Source organism: Mus pahari, chromosome X (genome assembly GCF_900095145.1).
Source record: "Mus pahari chromosome X, PAHARI_EIJ_v1.1, whole genome shotgun sequence".
NCBI classification, from domain to species: Eukaryota; Metazoa; Chordata; class Mammalia; order Rodentia; family Muridae; genus Mus; species Mus pahari.
The window spans coordinates 77,605,321-77,623,733 of record NC_034613.1 but is presented as its reverse complement, the minus strand read 5'-3'; the positions used below and the strand labels follow the sequence as shown (position 1 = coordinate 77,623,733).

Sequence of the window (18,413 nt, the reverse complement as noted above, 5' to 3'; positions counted from 1 at the left end):
TCTGCACTAAACCCATCTGGTCCTGGGCATTTTTTGTTTGGGAGACTATTAAAGACAGCTTCTATTTCTTTAGGGGATATAGGAATCTTTAGGTTATTAATCTGATCCTGATTTAACTTTGTTATCTGGTATCTGTCTAGAAATTTGTCCATTTCATCCAGGTTTTCCAGTTTTGTTGAGTATAGCCTTTTGTTGAAGGATCTGATGAAGCTTTGGATTTCCTGAGGATCTGTTGTTGTCTCTCTTTTCATTTCTGATTTTGTTAATTAGGATGCTGTCCCTGTGCCCTCTAGTAAGTCTGGCTAAGGGTTCATCTATCTTGTTGATTTTCTCAAAGAACCAGCTCCTGGTTTGGTTGATTCTTTGAATAGTTCTTTTGGTTTCCACTTGGTTGATTTCACCCCTGAGTTTGATTATTTCCTGCCCTATACTCATCTTGGGTGAATTTGCTTCCTTTTGTTCTAAAGGTTTTAGCTGTGCTGTCAAGCTGCTAGTGTATGCTCTCTCTACTTTCTTTTTGGAGGCACTCAAAGCTATGAGTTTTTCTCTCAGGAATGCTTTCATTGTGTCTCATAAGTTTGGGTATGTTGTGGCTTCATTTTCATTAATCTCTAAAAAGTCTTTAAATTCTTTCTTTACTTCTTCCTTGACCAAGTTATCATTGAGGAGATTGTTGGTCAGTTTCCAAGTGAAGGTCAGCTTTATAATATTTATGTTGTTATTGAAGATTAGCCTTAGACCATGGTGATCTGGTAGGATGCATGGGACAATTTCAATATTTTTGAATCTTTTGAGACCTGTTTTGTGACCAAATATATGGTCAATTTTGGAGAAGGTACCATGAGGTGCTGCGAAGAAGGTATATCCTTTTGTTTTAGGATAAAATGTTCTGTACATATCTGTTAAAACCATTTGTTTCATAACTTCTGTTAGTTTCACTGTGTCTCTGTTTAGTGTCTGTTTCCAGGATCTGTCCATTGGGTAGAGTGGGGTGTTGAAGTCTCCCACTATTATTGTGTGAGGAGCAATGTGTGCTTTAAGCTTTACTAAATTTTCTTTAATGAATGTGGATGCCCTTGCATTTGGAGCATAGATATTCAGGATTGAGAGTTCATCTTGGGAGATTTTACCTTTGATGAGTATGAAGTTCCCCTCCTTATCATTTTTGATAACTTTGGGTTGGAAGCCTAGTTTATTTGATATTAGAATGGCTACTCCAGCTTGTTTCTTCAGACCATTTGTTTGAAAATTTGTTTTTCAGCCTTTCGCTCTGAGGTGGTGTCTGTCTTTTTCCCTGAGATGAGTTTCCTGAAAGCTGCAAAATGTAGGGTCCTGTTTGTGGAGCCAATCTGTTAGTCTATGCCTTTTTATTGGGAAATTGAGTCCATTGATATTAACAGATATTAAGGAAAAGTAATTGTTGCTTCCTGTCACTTTTGTTGTTAGAGTTTGCATCCTGTTATTGTGGCTGTCTTCTTTTAGGTTTCTTGAAGGATTACTTTCTTGCATTCTGAGGAGGAATGAAGTATCTCCACTTTGGTCTTCCTTCTTCTTGATTTTCTTGTGTTTTGCAAATTGTATCTTGGGTATTCTAAGTTTCTGGGCTAATATCAAAGTATCAGTGAGTGCATATCAAGTGATTTCTTTTGTGGTTGGGTTACCTCATTCAGGATGATATCCTCCAGATACATCCATTTTCCCGAGAATTTAATTAATTATTGCAAATGCCAGCAAGATTTTGCTGAAAGGACTCTGATATAGTTGTCTACTGTGAGGCTGTGCCAGTGCCTGGCAAATACAGAAGTGGATTCTCACAGTAATGTATTGGATGGAACACAGGAAACCCAGTGGAGGAGCTAGAGAAAGAACCCAAGGAACTGAAGGGGTCTGCAACCTGATAGGTGGAACAACAATAAGAACGAGTCAGTACCCCCAAAGCTTGTGTCTCTAGCTGCATATGTAGCAGAAGATGGCCTAGTCAGCCATCATTGGGAAGAGAGGGCCTTTGCCCTTGCAAACTTTATATGCCCCAGTACAGAGGAACGCCAGGGCCAAGAAGTATGAGTGGGTGGGTAGGGGAGTAGGTAGGATGGGGGGGGTACAAGAATCTTTCGGGATAGCATTTGAAATGTAAAGAAAATATCTATTAAAAAAAGATGAAGCAACAATTGCTATCCCTTAGTATCTCTTAACATCCATGGACTCAATTTCCCAATAAAAAGACCTAGACTATCAGACTGGATATGGAAAAATGGATCCAGCATTTTGCTGCATAAAGGAAACCCAACTCAGTGACAAAGACAAATAACACCTGAGAGTAAAGGGGTGGAAAACAAATTTCTAATCAAAAGGTCCCAAGAAAGAAACTGGAGCTGGAACAGCCATTCTACTATCAAATAAAATCATCTTTCAACTAAAAATTATCAAAAAAAGATAAGGAAGAACATTTCATACTCACCAAAGGAAAAATCAGCCAAGATGAGATCTCAATTCTGAAGCTCCAAATGCAAGGGCACCCACATTCATAAAAGAACCTTTACTAAATCAGAAAGCACACATTTAACTTTGCACAATAATAGAGGGAGACTTGAATACCCCATCTCAGCAAGGGACAGATTATGGAAACAGAAACTAAACAGAGACACAGTGAAACTTAAAAATGTTATGGACCAAACATGACTTAACAAATATCTGCAAAACATTTCATCCTAAAATAAAAGAATATAACTTCTTACCACCTCATGGTACCTTCTCCCAAACTGTCCATATCATCAGTCACAAAACAAACCTCAACAGATGCAAGAAGATTGAAATAAATCCCATGAATCCTGTTAGATCACCATGGATTAAGGCTGGTCTTCAGCTTCCATGTGTATGTGGGCTTCCTGTTGTTTTGTATTTGGTGAAGACCAGTCTTAATCCATGATCAGGGGAGAAATAAAGAAAGAGGTTATTTTTTAGAATAAATGAAGCCACAACATACCCAAACATATGGGACCCAATGAAAGCAGTGGTAAGAGGAATACTCATAGTTCTTATTGCCTCCAAAAAGAAACTAGTGAGAGATTACACTAGCAGCTTAACAGCACTCATGAAAGCTCTAGAACAAAAATTAGCAAACACACCCAATAGGAGTAGACAGTAGGAAATATTGAAATTCAGGGCTGAAGTAAACAAAGTAGAAACAAAAAGGAAAATATGAAGAATCAACAAATCCAGGAGCTGCTTCTTTGAGAAAATCTACATGGTAGACTAACCAGAGGGCACAGAGAAAATATCCTAATTTACAAAATCAGATAGGAAAATGGAGATACAACAACAGATGCTGAGGAAATTAAAAAAAAAAAAAAAAAAAAAATCGGATCCTACTCCTAAGTCTATACTAAAAAAAAAAAAAAAAAAAAAAAAAAAAAAAAAACCTGGAAAGTCTGAATGAAAGAGACAGTTTTCTAGACAGATACCAAATACCTAAGTTAAATCAGATTCAGATAAACCATATTAACAGTCCCATTACACCTAAAGAAATAAAAGGAGTCATTAGTAGACTCCCAGTCAAAAAACCCTAGGAACAGATGAGTTCAGTGCATCGTTCTATCAGACCTTCAAAGAAGACATAATACCAATACTCCTCAAACTATTCCACAAAATAGAAACAGAAGGTACTCTACCTAATTTATCTATGAAACCACAATTACTCTGGTACCTAAACCACACAAAGACCGAACAAAGAAAGAGAACTTCAGACCAATTTCCCTTATGAATATCAATGCAAAAATACTCAATCAAATTCTCGCAAACTGAACCCAAGAACACATCAAAATGATCATCCATCATGATCAAGTAGGCATTATCCCAGAGACACAGGGATGGATCAACATATGGAAATCCATCAATGTAATCCACTATAAAAACAAAGCCAAAGTGGGGGAAAACATATATTCATCTCATTAGATGCTGAGAAAGCATTTGACAAAATCCAACAACCCTTNATGATNAAAGTCTTGGAAAGATCACGAATTCAAGGCCCATACCTAAACATAATAAAAGCAATACACAGCAAATCAGTAGCCAACATCATACTAAATGGAGAAATACTTGAAGCAATCCCACTAAATCAGGGACTAGACAATGTTGCCCACTCTCTCTCTATCTATTCAATATAGTACTTGAAGTTCTAGCTTTAGCAATTAGAAAAAAAAACAAAAAACAAAAAACAAAAAATAACAAAACTAAAATGAACAAAGAAAAAACTGGAGGTCAAAGGGACACAAATTGGAAAGGAAGAAGGTATAATATCACATTTGTAGATGATATGATATTATGCTTAAGTGACCCCCAAAATTCATTTCTAAACCCGATAAACAACTTCATTTAAGTGGCTGCATATAAAATTATCTCAAAAATCATTAGCATTCTTATACTCAAAGGATAAATTAGAGAAATAATACCCTTCACAATAGTCACAAACAATATAAAATATCTTAGTGTGCCTAACTAAACAAGTGAAAGATCTGTATGACAATAACTTTAAGTTGCTGAAGAATGAAATCAAAGAAGACCTCACAAGATTCAAAGAGATCCCATGTTCATGTATTGGAAGGCTTGATATACTAAAAATGATTATACTGTGTGGGGCCATGATAGGCAGCCTATTTTGGTTGAATGAGACTTGCTCTGGCAACCCAGTAGAAAACTCTACAAGGGACAGAAAAACAAGCCATGTTCCCAGTCTGGTGCATGACATACCAGAGCCCCTCAACTCCATAATTCTGTGACTATAAATCACACAATGTCCCAATCTTCTGGCATTGTGGCTATCCTCCAACCCCACAGTTACCTGTCTATATCCAGTTATGCTCCTCCCTACAGAGGATAGTCCAGCCCACAATAAGAGGGGCTGCTTTGGTCCCTCCTTGATCTCTATAAGCTCTTACCTTTATTGCTCTTTAGCCCTCCTTCTTTATATCCCTTCCCCCTCTCTCCATGTGGTCATGGCCAGCCTCTCTCTTTCTACCTTCTCTCTTTCCCCCTGCCTTTCTACAATAAAGCTCTATAACAATAGACTGTCTCTGTTCATTAAGGCCCACCTTGCTTGAATAATGGGATTGACTGTCTCCTAATGAGCTGCCTCTAACCTCCCACCCAAAGGCCTTCCTGAGCTCCAGCTAAGACTGGGCCAAGGACTCTCACCTGCATGGCAACCACACAGCAACCCCCCTCTCTCCCTGCCCTCTCCTCCCTTAGGCCCGGGGAGGGGGGCTGACCCAACCACACCTGGGGGCCTCCATTTTTTTCTCAGCTCTTCTGAGATATCCAGTGGTGTCTGGGATGCCCAAGACTGAAAACCTGTTATCTAGGACTTCCCCTTTTCCACACCCACAGGTTGGGTCCATAGCTTCCCACAGCCAGACACCCTCCCAGGGCCACATGGAAAGTGTGCTGCAGTCCTAAATCTGTCCTCCCAGAGCACTGGAACTCTGATGGGATTATGGCTTCCTCCCACCTGCTTTATCCCCCACCCCCGGCATGCTCACTGCCCCTCAGTACTGTCTAAAGCAATCTACAGATTCAATTCAATCTCCATAAAAAATTTAACTCAAGTCTTCAAAGAGTTCGAAAGAACAATTCTTAAATTTATTTAGAATAACAAACACCCAGGATATGAAAAACTATTCTCAACAATAAAAGAACTGAGTGAATCACCATCCCTGACCTCAAGCTGTATGTTATTGGTACAGAGACAGGCAGGTTGATCACCCCAGTGATAGGCAGAACTGAAGATCCAGAAAATAACCCACACACCTATGTTCACTTGATCTTTGACAAAGATACTAAAGCCATTCAGTAGAAAAAAGACAGCATTTTCAACAAATGGTGCTGGTTCAACTGGTGGNTATCATGTAGAAGAATGTGAATTGATCCATTCTTATTTCCCTATACAAAGCTNAAGTNCAAGTGGATCAAGGACCTCCATATAAAATGAGATAAATTGAATCTAATAGAAGAGAAAATGTGGAAGAGATATGAACACATGGGCACAGGGGAAATTTTTCTTAATAGAACACCAATGGCTTATGCTCTAAGATCAAAAGCTGACAAATGTGACCTCATTAAATTGAAAAGCTTGTGTAAAGCAAAGGACACTGTCAATAGGCCAAAACAGCAATCAACAGATTGGTAAAAAGATTTTTACCAATCTTACAAAAGAACACACATGTTATGTACTCACAGGGGAGTACTAGGGGAATGCTAGGGCCAGGAAACAGGTGTGGGTGGGTTGGTGAGCAGTGGGGTGGGGGAGGGGACAGGAACTTTTCTGAAGGGAAACCAGAAAATGGGTTAATATTTAAACATAAATATGCATCTCTTTCTGTATTTTATATTGATGAAAGTTTAAAAGATATTATTGTAATTTATTTAAGCAATGATAGTGTTTAATATTACCCTGAAAAGAAAATGGCTGACAATGAATATCATTTGACCTTGTCAACCTCTTATATTAAGGTGAGAAGGGCTTCACCTCAAATTACAGAGTAGGTTTTGATCTTATTTCCATGTGATTTGACACATTCCTGAACTAAAAGGAGACTTAGGCAGGCACTGATGCCTTCTTGGCACTGAAGAATGAACAACAAAGCAAGTAAATACTATATGGAAAAATACCATAGTTAACTAATAGTACATATTTATAATCCAGATCTTAAAGTTTTTACTTATTTATTTATATATTACTTATACTATTTACATTCCTGCTCACTGACCCCTCCTGGTCACCTTCCCCCACAACCACCACACACACAACTCTTCCATCACTCCCCTTCCCCTACTCTGAGTGGGTAAGGCCCTGCCTGGGTATCTGGCTATTGAAGTCTCTGCTAGGCATGTCACTTCCTCTCCCAATGAGAAAAAAGCTAGGCAGCCCAGCTAGAATATATATATATATATATATATATATATATATATATATATATATATATATATATATATATATCCCACTTCCAGGCACCAGCTTTTGGGACAGCCTCCTTCCAGTTGTTTGGGTTGTTTGGGTCCCACATGAAGACTAAGCTGAATGTCTGCTAAATATGTGCAAGAAAGCATATGGACAGCACATGTATGTACTTTGGTTAGTGGTTCAAATTTTGTGAGCCCCAATGGTAGAGGTTAGCTGACTCTATTGTTTTTCCTATGTAGTTCGTATCCTCTTTGGGCTGCAATCCTTTCTTCTCCTCTTCAATAAAATTTCCTAAGCTCCATCCACTGCTTGTGTCTGGGAATCTGTATCTGTCTGAATAAGCAACTGGGTGATTCATCTCAGAGAACAATATGCCCCTTTTGTAAGTGTAGCAGATTATAATTAATATTGTTAGGGATCAGTACTTTCCCATGGTTGGACATACCCTCAGGTTCTGTTTCATCTACCCTGTCTGTTTTTCCTGTAGACAGGATAATTTGGGGTTGAAAATTTTGTATATGAGTTGGTGTCTCTATCACTTCACAGGGGTTCCTACCTAGCTAGCAGAGGTGGCCTCTTCGGTTTCCATATTCCCAGTGTAGTGGGTCGCAGCTAAGGTCACCCTCATTGATTCTTGGGTGCCTCCATTAACCAAGGTCTCAGTCTTGTCCAGGATATGCTTCCTACCTCCTTACCCCAATCATTAAAGATTTCCACTCATTTTGATAGCCATCTAGTCATTGGCTTGCTTCCCCTGTCTTGCTCAGCTTGCTCTCTTACAGAACCCAAGACTACCAGCCCAGGGATGGTCCCACCCACAAGGTGCCTTTACCCTTTGATCACTAATTGAGAAAATACTTTACAGCTGGATCTCATGTAGGCATTTCCTCAACTAAAGCTCCTTTCTCTGTGATAACTCCAGCTGTGTCAAGTTGACACAAATCTAGCCAGTACACATACCATGCATATCATTTTAGAACTGGGTTGCCTAACTCACAATGATATTCTCAAGTTCTATCCATATGCATGAAAAGTTCATGATGTCTTGGATTTTAATACCTGAATATTATTAGATGGTATAGATGTACCTACCACATTTTATTTATCATTCTTCAGCTAGGGACATCTAGGTTGTTTCCTTGTCTGGCTATTATGAATAAAGCTGTTATGAACATAAGCAAGTGTCTTTTTGGGATATTGGAGCATTCTTTGGATATATACCCAGGAGTACTGAATGTGGGTATGGAGGTAGAACTATTCCCAATTTTCTGAGAAAAATCCAAATAGATTTCCAAAGTAGTTGTACAAGTTTGCATTCCCACCAGCAGTGAAGGGTTCCCCTTGCTTGACATTACCACAAGCATGTGCTATCTCTTGGGTTTTTGATCATAGTCATTCTTATGGGTATAAGATGTAACCTCAGACTTGTTTTGATGTGCATTTCCCTGATGACTAAGGATTTTGAACATTTTTTATTACATTTAATATTTTTATTGGATATTTTCTTTATTTACATTTCAAATGTTATCCCCTTTACTGCTTTCCCCCTACCAGAAATCCCCTATAAATATCCCCCCCTGCTTCTATGAGTCTAGTATACATGGACACAGGAGAAAAATTCCTGAACAGAACACTAATGACTTATGCCTAAGATCAAGAATTAACAAGCGGCACCTCATAAAATTGTAAAGCTTCTGTAAGGCAAAGGACACTCTCAATAGGACAAAACAGCAACCAACAGATTGGGAAAAGAGCTTTATAACCTGTGACCTACCTCCCGACCAAACCTCCTTACTCCTATGAGCCCTCAAGTCTCTTGAGGGTTAGGCATGTCTTCTCTCACTGAGGCCAGACCAGAGAGTCCTCTGTTGTATTTGTGTTGGGGGCCTTGGAGAAGCTAGTGTATGCTGCCTGATTGGTGACTTAGGGTCTGAGGTATCTCAGAGGTCTGAGTTACTTGAAACTGCTGGTCTACCTCTGGGGTCATCATACTCCTCATCTTCTTTTGGCTTTTCTCTAATTCAACCACAAGAGTCCCCAACTTCAGTCCATTGGTTGGGTGTAAGTATCTGCATCTATGCTAGTCAGCTTCTTGATGGGACTTTTAGAGGACAGGCATGCTAAGATCCCGTCTGTAAGCACACCATAGCACCAGTAATAATGTCAGGCCATGGAGTCTACCCTTGAGATGGGTCCCAAGATGGGCTGGTCACTGATCCACATTTCCCTTAGTCTTTTCTCCATTTTGCCCCTGCAGTTCTTTTAGACAGGAACAATTGTCATCCTGAGTGAGGTAACTCAGACACAAAAGCTCATGAATGGTATGTAATCACTAATAAGTAGATGTGAAGCAAAAAATACAGAACACCTATAATACAATCCACAGAACTCAAGAAGGTTGACGTGCAGAAGGGTCTAAGTAAGTATGTTTCAATCACATTTTGGAGGGGAAAGAAAGCCATCACAGGGGGCAGAGTCAGGGACCTGTGGAGGACAGTGGAGGAGGAGGGGAAAAGGGGAACATGATCAGGTATTGTTTGGGGGGAAGTAGGAGAGAATCCCCAAGGGCCAGAACAATGTATGGAAGTATAAAACCTCAGAGAATGGGACCTTCTAGGATGCACCAAGGCACTTGGGAGGTTAGAAACTCTCAGGACTCAAAGGGAGGGACCTTAAATGAAATGCCCAACAGTGAGGAGAGTGAACTTGTAGAGGCCACCTCCAGTAGAAAGACAGGGCATCATGTGAACATATGGGGTTGTCATCCCAGGCAAAATCTCTTAACATTTTTTAAGTGTTTCTCAGACATTTGAGATTCATCTGCTGAGTATTCTCTGTTTAGCACTATACCATATTTTTAATTGGTTTATTTAGGTTGTTTCCATCTAATTTGTTGAGTACTTTATAAATTTGTTATATTACCCCCTCTACAATATGTAGGGTTAGTAAACATCCTTTCCCAATCTGTAGGAAGCCCATTTGTCCTATTGGCAGGGCCTTTGTCTTAGAGCATCTTTGTAGTTTTACGAGGACCCATTTATCAATCTTAGAACCTGAGCCACTGATGTTCTGTTCAGGAAATTTTCTCCTGTACAAATGAGTTCAAAGGTATATCTCACTTTCTTGTGTATCCAACTTTATGCAGAGGTTCTTGATTCACTTGGAATTAAGTTTTGTGCTGGGTAGTAAATATAAGTCTATTTTCCTTATTCTACATCCACTTAGTTCAAGCACCATTTGTTGAAGATGCTTTTTTTCCCCTTGAATGGCTTTGGCTTCTTTCTCAAAATTAAGTTTTTTTTGTGGGTTAATTTCTGAGTCTTTTATTTGATTCCATTGATCAACATGTCTGTATATCTACCAATACCATGCAGTTTTTATCAATATTGTTTTGCAGTACAGATTGAAGTCAGGGATGATGATTCCTCCTAAAGTCTTTCATTCGTCAGGATTTTTATCTATACTGGGCCTTTTCTTTTCGATATGTAATTCAGAATTGATTTTTCAGACTCTATAAAATTTGTGTTGGATTTATGCTGGTGATTGCATTGAATTTGTAGATTGCCTCTTGTAAAATGGCCATTTACACAAGGTAATTCCTATCTAATCATTAGCATGGGAGATCTTTCCATCTTCTGAAATTTTCTTCAATTTCTTTCTTCAGGGACTTGAAGTTCTTGCTATACAGATATGTGACTTCATTGGATAGACTTACACCAAGATATTTTACATTAATCATGACTATTTTAAAGGGCATTGTTTTCCTAATTTCTTTCTTGGCTTGTTATTAAATTGGATAAAGGAGGGCTACTGATTTCTTTGAGTTAAATTTGTGTCCACTTACTTTTCTGGAGGTGTTCATCAGCTGTAGGAGTTCTCTAGTAAAGTGTTTAGGGTTGCTTATGTATACTATCATGATCCACAAATAGCTATATAATGAATTCTTCCTTTCCAATTTGTATCCCTGTGATCTCCTTTAGTGGTCTTATTGCTGTGGTTAGATTTTTCAAGAACCATTTCAAATAGAGAGGGAAAAAGTGGCCATCTTTGTCTTGTTCCTGACTTTAATGGAAATGATTTAAGTTTCTCTCCATTTAATGTAATGTTGCCTATTAACTTGCTGTATATTACTTTGATTATGTTTATGTGTTCTGTAACCCTGATTTTCTAATACATTTATCATGAAGGGATTTTGGATTTTGTCAAAGGCTTTTTCAGCATCTTGTGAGATGATCGTATGACATGTGGGGCCATGAAATGTAGACTTGTTCCTGGTTAAGCTAAGGCTAGAAACCCTGGTGATCCTGAAGGGATGGTAGGCATTCTGTCTATTCCCACACACCAGGCTGCTGTCATAAGTCATAGCCCTCTATATATTTGTGGCCATCAGTCACATAAGGGCTATGCCCCAAGCCCCTCCACAGGTAGGTGACATGACCACAGGTCATATAGGCTCAAGGCAGATCCCCATTTTAATGAGGAACTGGAGGACTTACCCAATAAGCATTCCTTCCCGGGCACTCTTCCTTGCAAAAGGTATTTAATCTCAGGTCCATACTGAGAAGTGGGATATGGTTTCACTCATCCACTTTCCTCCATGACAACATATGTTTTAAAACCATGGATTGCCTATTTCATTGGGATCCAAAATGTGGAGCCATGAAGTAGGCCTTCACCTACAGAGCCACCATATAATCTCCCGAAGAAGGCCTCTTTGTGCTTCCTGCCACAGCAGCCACCAAGTCAAGCCCCAGACCTGCTGAACCACAAAGTCTTCACATGGGACCAGCTGGAGCTCCCAATTCTGCCCCCTAGCCCTGGGATAGATCCAGACCTTGGGCCCCGCTCCATTCTCAACTCATCTGCAACTACCAGCACTGCCTGGGTGTCTGAGACCCTGAGAAGCAGATGGTCCTGATCTTTGTTTAGGCCCAGAAACCCCAAGGCAGCTCTGTCCCTCCTGAGCCTCAGAATGTGCTTCTCCATCCTAGGAACAATGTCCTTGGGACTGCCCTAGGGCCTGACACCCTGTCTAGAAGTTGTTCACTCTGTTAAGATTTTCCAATTTTGTTGAGTAGAGACTTTTGGAGTAAGTCCTAATGATTTTTTTGAATTTTCTCAATATCTGAGGTTCTATCTTCTGTCTCTTGTATTCTATTGGCAATCCTAGCATCTGTAGGTCCTGTTTGTTTTAATACTTCTTTTATTTCTAGAATTCCCTATTTGTGTTTTTCACTTACTGTTTCAATTTCATTTTAATGTCTTGAATTGTTTTATTAATTTCCTTCTATTGTTTGCTTTTCTTTCTGATTACTTTGAAAGATTATTCATATTATCAAATTGGTTCTGTTTTCCTGGCTTTCTTTGAGTAATTTATGAATTTCCTTCAATTGTTCATGTTTTACTTGGATTCTTTTAGTGATTTATTAAATCCTCTTTAATGATCTCTGTTATCTTCATAAAGTTGGTTTTAATGATACATTTGTGTTCTTCAGCTGTGTTTGAATATTGATGGTTTACTATAGTAGGATAGCTTGGCTCTGGTGCTTGCATACTGCCCTGAACGTTATGAATGTGCCCTTGCACTTATGTCTAGGCATCTGGATTTGTGGTAATTGGTCTATGTACAGATTTCTAAGTTTTGTTTTGTTTCTTTGTATTTTGATTTTTGTCCTTGTTTATCATTTCTGCTGTATTATTCTAACTTGAGTAGGCTCTGATTGAGTTAATGGACTCTACATGAAAAAGTCACTAGATTTCTTTTTTTTTTAATTAGATATTTTCTCTATTTACATTTCAAATGTTATCCCCTTTCCTGGTTTCAGTTCCAACCCCCCCCTATCCCAAGCTACTTCCCCCTGCTCACCAATTCACCCACTCCTGCTTCACTGTCCTGGCATTCCCCTACCTTGGGCATTGAGCCATCTCAGTACCAAGGACCCTCCTCCCAATGATGTCCAACAAGGCCTTCCTCTGCTACATATGCAGCTAGAGCCATAGGTCCATCCATGTGTACTCCTTGGTTGGTGGTTTAGTTTCTGGGTGCTCTGGGGGTACTGGTTGTTTCATATTGTTGTTCCTCCTATGGTGCTGCAAGTTCATTCAGCTCCTTTGGTTCTTTCTCTTGCTTCTCCACTGGGGGCATTATGCTCAGTCCAATGGTTGGCATAGAGCATCCACCTCTGTATTTGTCAGGCTCTGGCAGAGCCTCTCAGGAGACAGCTATATCAGGCTCCTGTCAGCAAGCACTTTTTGGCATCCACAATATTGTCTGGGTTTTGGGAGTATATAAAGGATGGATCCCATGTGGGGCAGTCACTGGATGGCCTTTCCTTCAGTCTCTGCTCTACACTTGGTCTCTGTATGTCCTTCTATGAGTGTATTTTGCTCCCCCTTCTAAGAATGACCAATGCTGTAAGATCAAAAGTTGACAAATTGGGGCACATAAAATTGCAAAGCTTTTGTAAGGCAAAGGGCACTGTCAATAGGAGAAAATGACAACCAACAGATTGGGAAAAGATCATTACCAATTCTACATCTGATCGAGGGATAATATCTAATATATACAAAGAACTCAATAAACTAGAATCCAGAGAACCAAATAACCCTATTAAAAGGGAGTACAGATATAATCAAAGAATTCTCTACTGAGAAATGCTGAATGACTGAGAAGAACCTAACTAAATGTTCAACATCCTTAGTCATCAGGGAATTGTAAATCAAAACAGCCCTGAGATTCTACCTCACAACAGTCAACATGGCTAAGATCAAAACTCGAGTGACAGAAGATGCTGGTAAGGATGTGAAAAAAGAGGAACACTCCCATATTTTTTGTCAGATTACAAGCTGGTACAACCACTCTGGAAATCAGTCTGGTGCTTTCACAGAAAATTGGATATAGTAATACTTGAGTACCCAGCTATACCACTCCTAGGCATATACCCAGAAGATGCTCCAACATGTAATAAGGATACATGCTCCACTATGTTCATAGCAGCCTTATCTATAAAAGCCAGAATCTTGAAAGAACCCAGATATCCTTCAAGAGAGGAATGGATACAGAAAATATGGTACTTTCACACAGTGGAGTACTACTCAGCTATTAAAAACAATTTATAAAATTCTTAGGCAAATGGATGATACTAGGAAATATCACCTTGAGTGAGGCAAACCAATTACAAAAGAACACACATGGTATGCACTAACTAATGAGTGGATATTATCCCTGAAGCTCAGAATACCTAACAAACAATTCACAGACCACATGAACCTCAAGAAGAAGGAAGAACAAAGTATGGATACTTCAGTCACTAGACTTCTGATTGCCAGGATGGCATACAGGAATGACTTTAGAAAGTTCAATACATCATAGAGCAATAATTTTAAAAAAGAAGAGTATAGAAATGAAATAGTTTATACATGTCAATTCTCAATCTTAGTCAAATTCCACTCACTTTCTTTTAGACCCAGTATTCACAAAATTGAGTGATGAAGGTGACACTAAATATATAGAAATGTGATAGAGATTTCTAGGAATGGCATCTTGTCTATAGGATGATGTATGTGTGCTTATGTGCCCCAGCCTTTCAGTGACAGGCACTGTGAAGAACAGACTTGACAAATACATAGGTAATTAAATTTCCTTTTACCCAAGGGAACCACACTTCTGATGAGTGAAAATAATTCTGTGTAACAAAATTTGTTATAGAAAGCATATACAGTGTTTTCTAGGTTTCCATTTTTAAGGTAGGGGAGGCAGGTCTCTTTAACAGTGTCTGTTACATAATCACATTCTTTTTAGGTAGAATCTTAGGTGAATCACAAGATTCTGCTGGAACTAAGACAGGCTCAAAACTCAAGTGCTCCTGAGAGAGGTTGGTTGGTGATAGTTCAGTAAGGAAGGATTGAGAAGTATCAGGGTCTTCTCCCACAGTAATCCTAATGACTTTGGGCCCTCTCTTACCCTCTACCCTTCATTTAACCCTCTGTAATCTGTTCTCTTATGATTTTTCAGAATTGGAGCCACAGGTGACATTCCTGGTCAAGGTAGCAAGTGATAGTTACTTCTGGCCAGAATATAAAAGCTGAAGTCTGCACAAGGATGTGGCCTTGCAAGGCAAGGCCAGAGATCAATATGGACTACAAACTTGATAGAGTAAAAGTCTATGTCATGGTGGAAAACAAGCAGTGGAAAGACATAGGCACTGGAAAAATTGAATCCAAATACATTGACCGGCTCCAGGGTGTGTGCCTGCTTGTTCACTCAGAATCAGATGGCTCACCAATTATGGAGTGCAAGATACATCCTAATGTGCCCTATAAGAAACAAGGGGATGTAATCATTTGGTCTGAAGCTAAGAACCATGGTATGGCAATACATTTCCAGGAACCAAATGGTTGTCAAGATATCTGGGAAGACATTTGCAAAGTTCAAGGTAAAGATCCAAGTGTAGAAATTACACAAAGACATACTGATGACCTAGAAAGTTTTGAAGAACTTCAACCAATTGGGAATCTGACTGAGATGTCAAACTGTGAACTCCATACCCTTGAATACATTGTAAATTTCTTTCCTTGTATGGATGAAATGCCAAGCTACAAGGAAAGGCTGGTGCTGGCCTTGGAAAATGCAGGTTACATTAAAAAATTGCTACAGCTGTTCCACACTTGTGAAAAACTGAAGAATATGGAAGGGTTACACTATTTGAATAGCATCATTAAAGGCATCCTGTTTCTAAATGATACTCGCTTGTTTAAGATCATGTTTTCTGATGAATTCATCATGGATATGATAGGATGCCTTGAATATGGCCCTGGTTTAGATCAGCCAAAGCTGCACAGGAAATTCTTGACTCAAAATGTCAAATTCAAGGACGTTGTGCCAATAACACACTCCCAACTTAGGCAAAAAATACACCAGACCTATAGAATGCAATATGTTCATGATATTATGTTGCCCTCCCTATCCATATTCGAAGCAAATCATCTTTCTGGACTTACCACCATGATTGTTTTCAATAAAGTTGAAATAATTACCATGCTGCAGAAAGATAAAACATTTTTGCTTGAAGTTTTTGCTCAGCTGAAAGATAACACTGTAGGTGATGAGAGAAAGCATGAATTATTATTATTCTTTAAGGAATTCTATGCATTTGTTAAGACATTACAGTCTCATAAGAAAAATTCATTACTGAAATCACTGATGGAGCTTGGAATCATGAGTGCTCTGAAAGCTGTAGTGCACATGAATGATTACCAAATGCAAGTAACTGCTGTAGACATATTTGCTTATCTAGTAGAATATAGTCCACGCCTAGTCTGGGCATATGCAATGGAAGAAGTCCGGGACAGTGAAGATAATGATGACCTTCTCATTAATATAATGATCAAACAAATGATCTGTGATTCTGATCCTGAATTTTCAAAAGGCATCATTTTGAAAGCAGTTCTTCAAGTGCTTCTTAATACAGAAAATATGCGTGTCAGAGCTAAGGGATGTGAAAGAAGGAAATTTCTGAATTTCTTTTATACCCATTGCATGAGAAACCTCATAGCACCAATTTTGTCTACAACAGTAGAAATTGACATCCATGATGATAATAAGGCTAACATCTGCCCTGATGATTATCAAAATGCACAATTGCTTGGAGCAGTTTTAGAAATACTCACATTTTGTGTGCAACACCACTCAATGTACATAAAAAGTTGTATTTTGAGTAACAACTTGCTCAGTAGAATATTGGTGCTGATGAATTCAAAGCACACTTTTCTAATTTTGAGTGCTGTCCGGTTTATGAGAAAGATGATTGGCCTTAAAGACGAAACTTATAATCTTTACATAATTAAGAAAAACCTTTTTGAACCAGTTGCAAATACTTTTATGCTTAATGGATCTCGGTACAATATGTTAAATTCAGCTATCATTGAGCTATTTGAATTTATAAGAGAAGAAAACATCCAGAATCTTATTGCAAACATTGTAGAAAAATTTTTTGTGGCTTTTGAATCAATTGAGTATGTCCAGACCTTTAAAGGGTTGAAAACTAAGTACGAAGAGGAAATGAAAAAAGAAAGTCAAATAAGACATTCACATAAAATAATCTACCCAAAAATACATTGCCGACGTGTCAAAGTTATGAATGTAAAAGTAAAGGCAGGCATATGTTATAGAGGAATCAGAAAAAAAGGTGCTATTCTACCAATGGAAAATGATTTTCCAAGTCATTATGACATATTTATGAAAATTAGAGAAACAAATGAAAGTGAAAATGAAATAGAACACCCAAAAAGAAAATCATTTCAAAGCTTTAAATGTTCTCCATCTCATCGGCATGCTTCTGCTAACAGAATGAGTAGATCACACTGTAGCAGCCTGGTTCCTTTAGTGGATTACCCATATGATACTGATGATGAGAGTGATGACGATCCTTATGATAATGATGAAAATGAAGACAATGATGAAGAACCCCCGAAAAAAAAACCTAATCTTAATTCATAAAATCATATGAGGCCTTCAATTCCTAATTTAATTAAAATTCTATAAATATCACCAACTGAAAAATCCAACTTAAAAAAATCTTTCCTCTATGAACTTTAAAATATGGTATAATGTGGAGCAAAATAATGAATGAGACCTCAATTTTGTATAAATAAAACATCCTAAAATACAGATGAATAGTATAAAATAAACAGCAACTATCATAACTTCTAATTAAGAACATTCTACTTTAGCAGCATGATTTGGGAAGAGGAAAGAGCTTGATAAAGTAATACAATTTTTATTAAGTTCTTTAAAATTGAAATGGCTACAAAGTTTTTATTGTAAAACCTACTTTCTAAAATGTTCTAGCACTGACATTCTTTCCATAAATTGAAGTTTGTTTAAAGAATCATTTTGTTTGTATGGAAGACAAAATCACATGAAAGTAAAACTAAAGTGAAGCTTTCAGCATTTCGGTGAAGATTTAACAAAACTCCAACATTATGAATAATAATAGGGAAACAACATTCAGTGAACTTTAGTATATATTTTCTTATATTAATAAAATGCTAAGAGCTAGATCCCTAAGAACCTGTTGTTGATATAGTTCTTTTGTAGATAAGAAATAACAACTATAAGAAACAATATAGTATAATTTGTAATGCGGTTTCTATATAATTTTCAGGTGATAAAACATGGTGCATCAAAAATACAGTTTATGAAAGTTAATAAAGCTTTTTCCTTTTTCTAGCAGTAGTAGTTGCATACTTGGATACACACACACACAAACACACACATACACACACCCATGCCCACACACACACACTCACACACACACATACACTCACACACACACACTCACACACCACACACACACACTCACACACACACATACAAACACACATATATTTGTAAGAATCAACTCATGGAATGGTAGCCTTTAGCTTATGGCTCTCGAAAGAGGACCCAATAAATGAC

The 18,413-nt window shown here is 38.2% G+C and overlaps 1 protein-coding gene across 2 annotated transcripts in view; it reads left to right on the top strand.

Annotated features, from left to right (window-relative positions):
* The window catches only part of LOC110314564 (protein PPP4R3C-like), a 44,389-nt gene extending 26,343 nt beyond the window's left edge, over positions 1–18,046 (top strand). For both annotated transcript variants that reach the window (XM_021188848.2, XM_029534403.1), the window contains exon 2: positions 14,970–18,046. In XM_021188848.2, the coding sequence (XP_021044507.2) occupies positions 15,057–17,453 (2,397 nt within the window). In that variant the 5' untranslated portion in view covers positions 14,970–15,056 and the 3' untranslated portion in view covers positions 17,454–18,046. The remainder of the gene's footprint in view (positions 1–14,969) is intronic.
* The last annotated feature ends 367 nt before the right edge of the window (positions 18,047–18,413 follow it).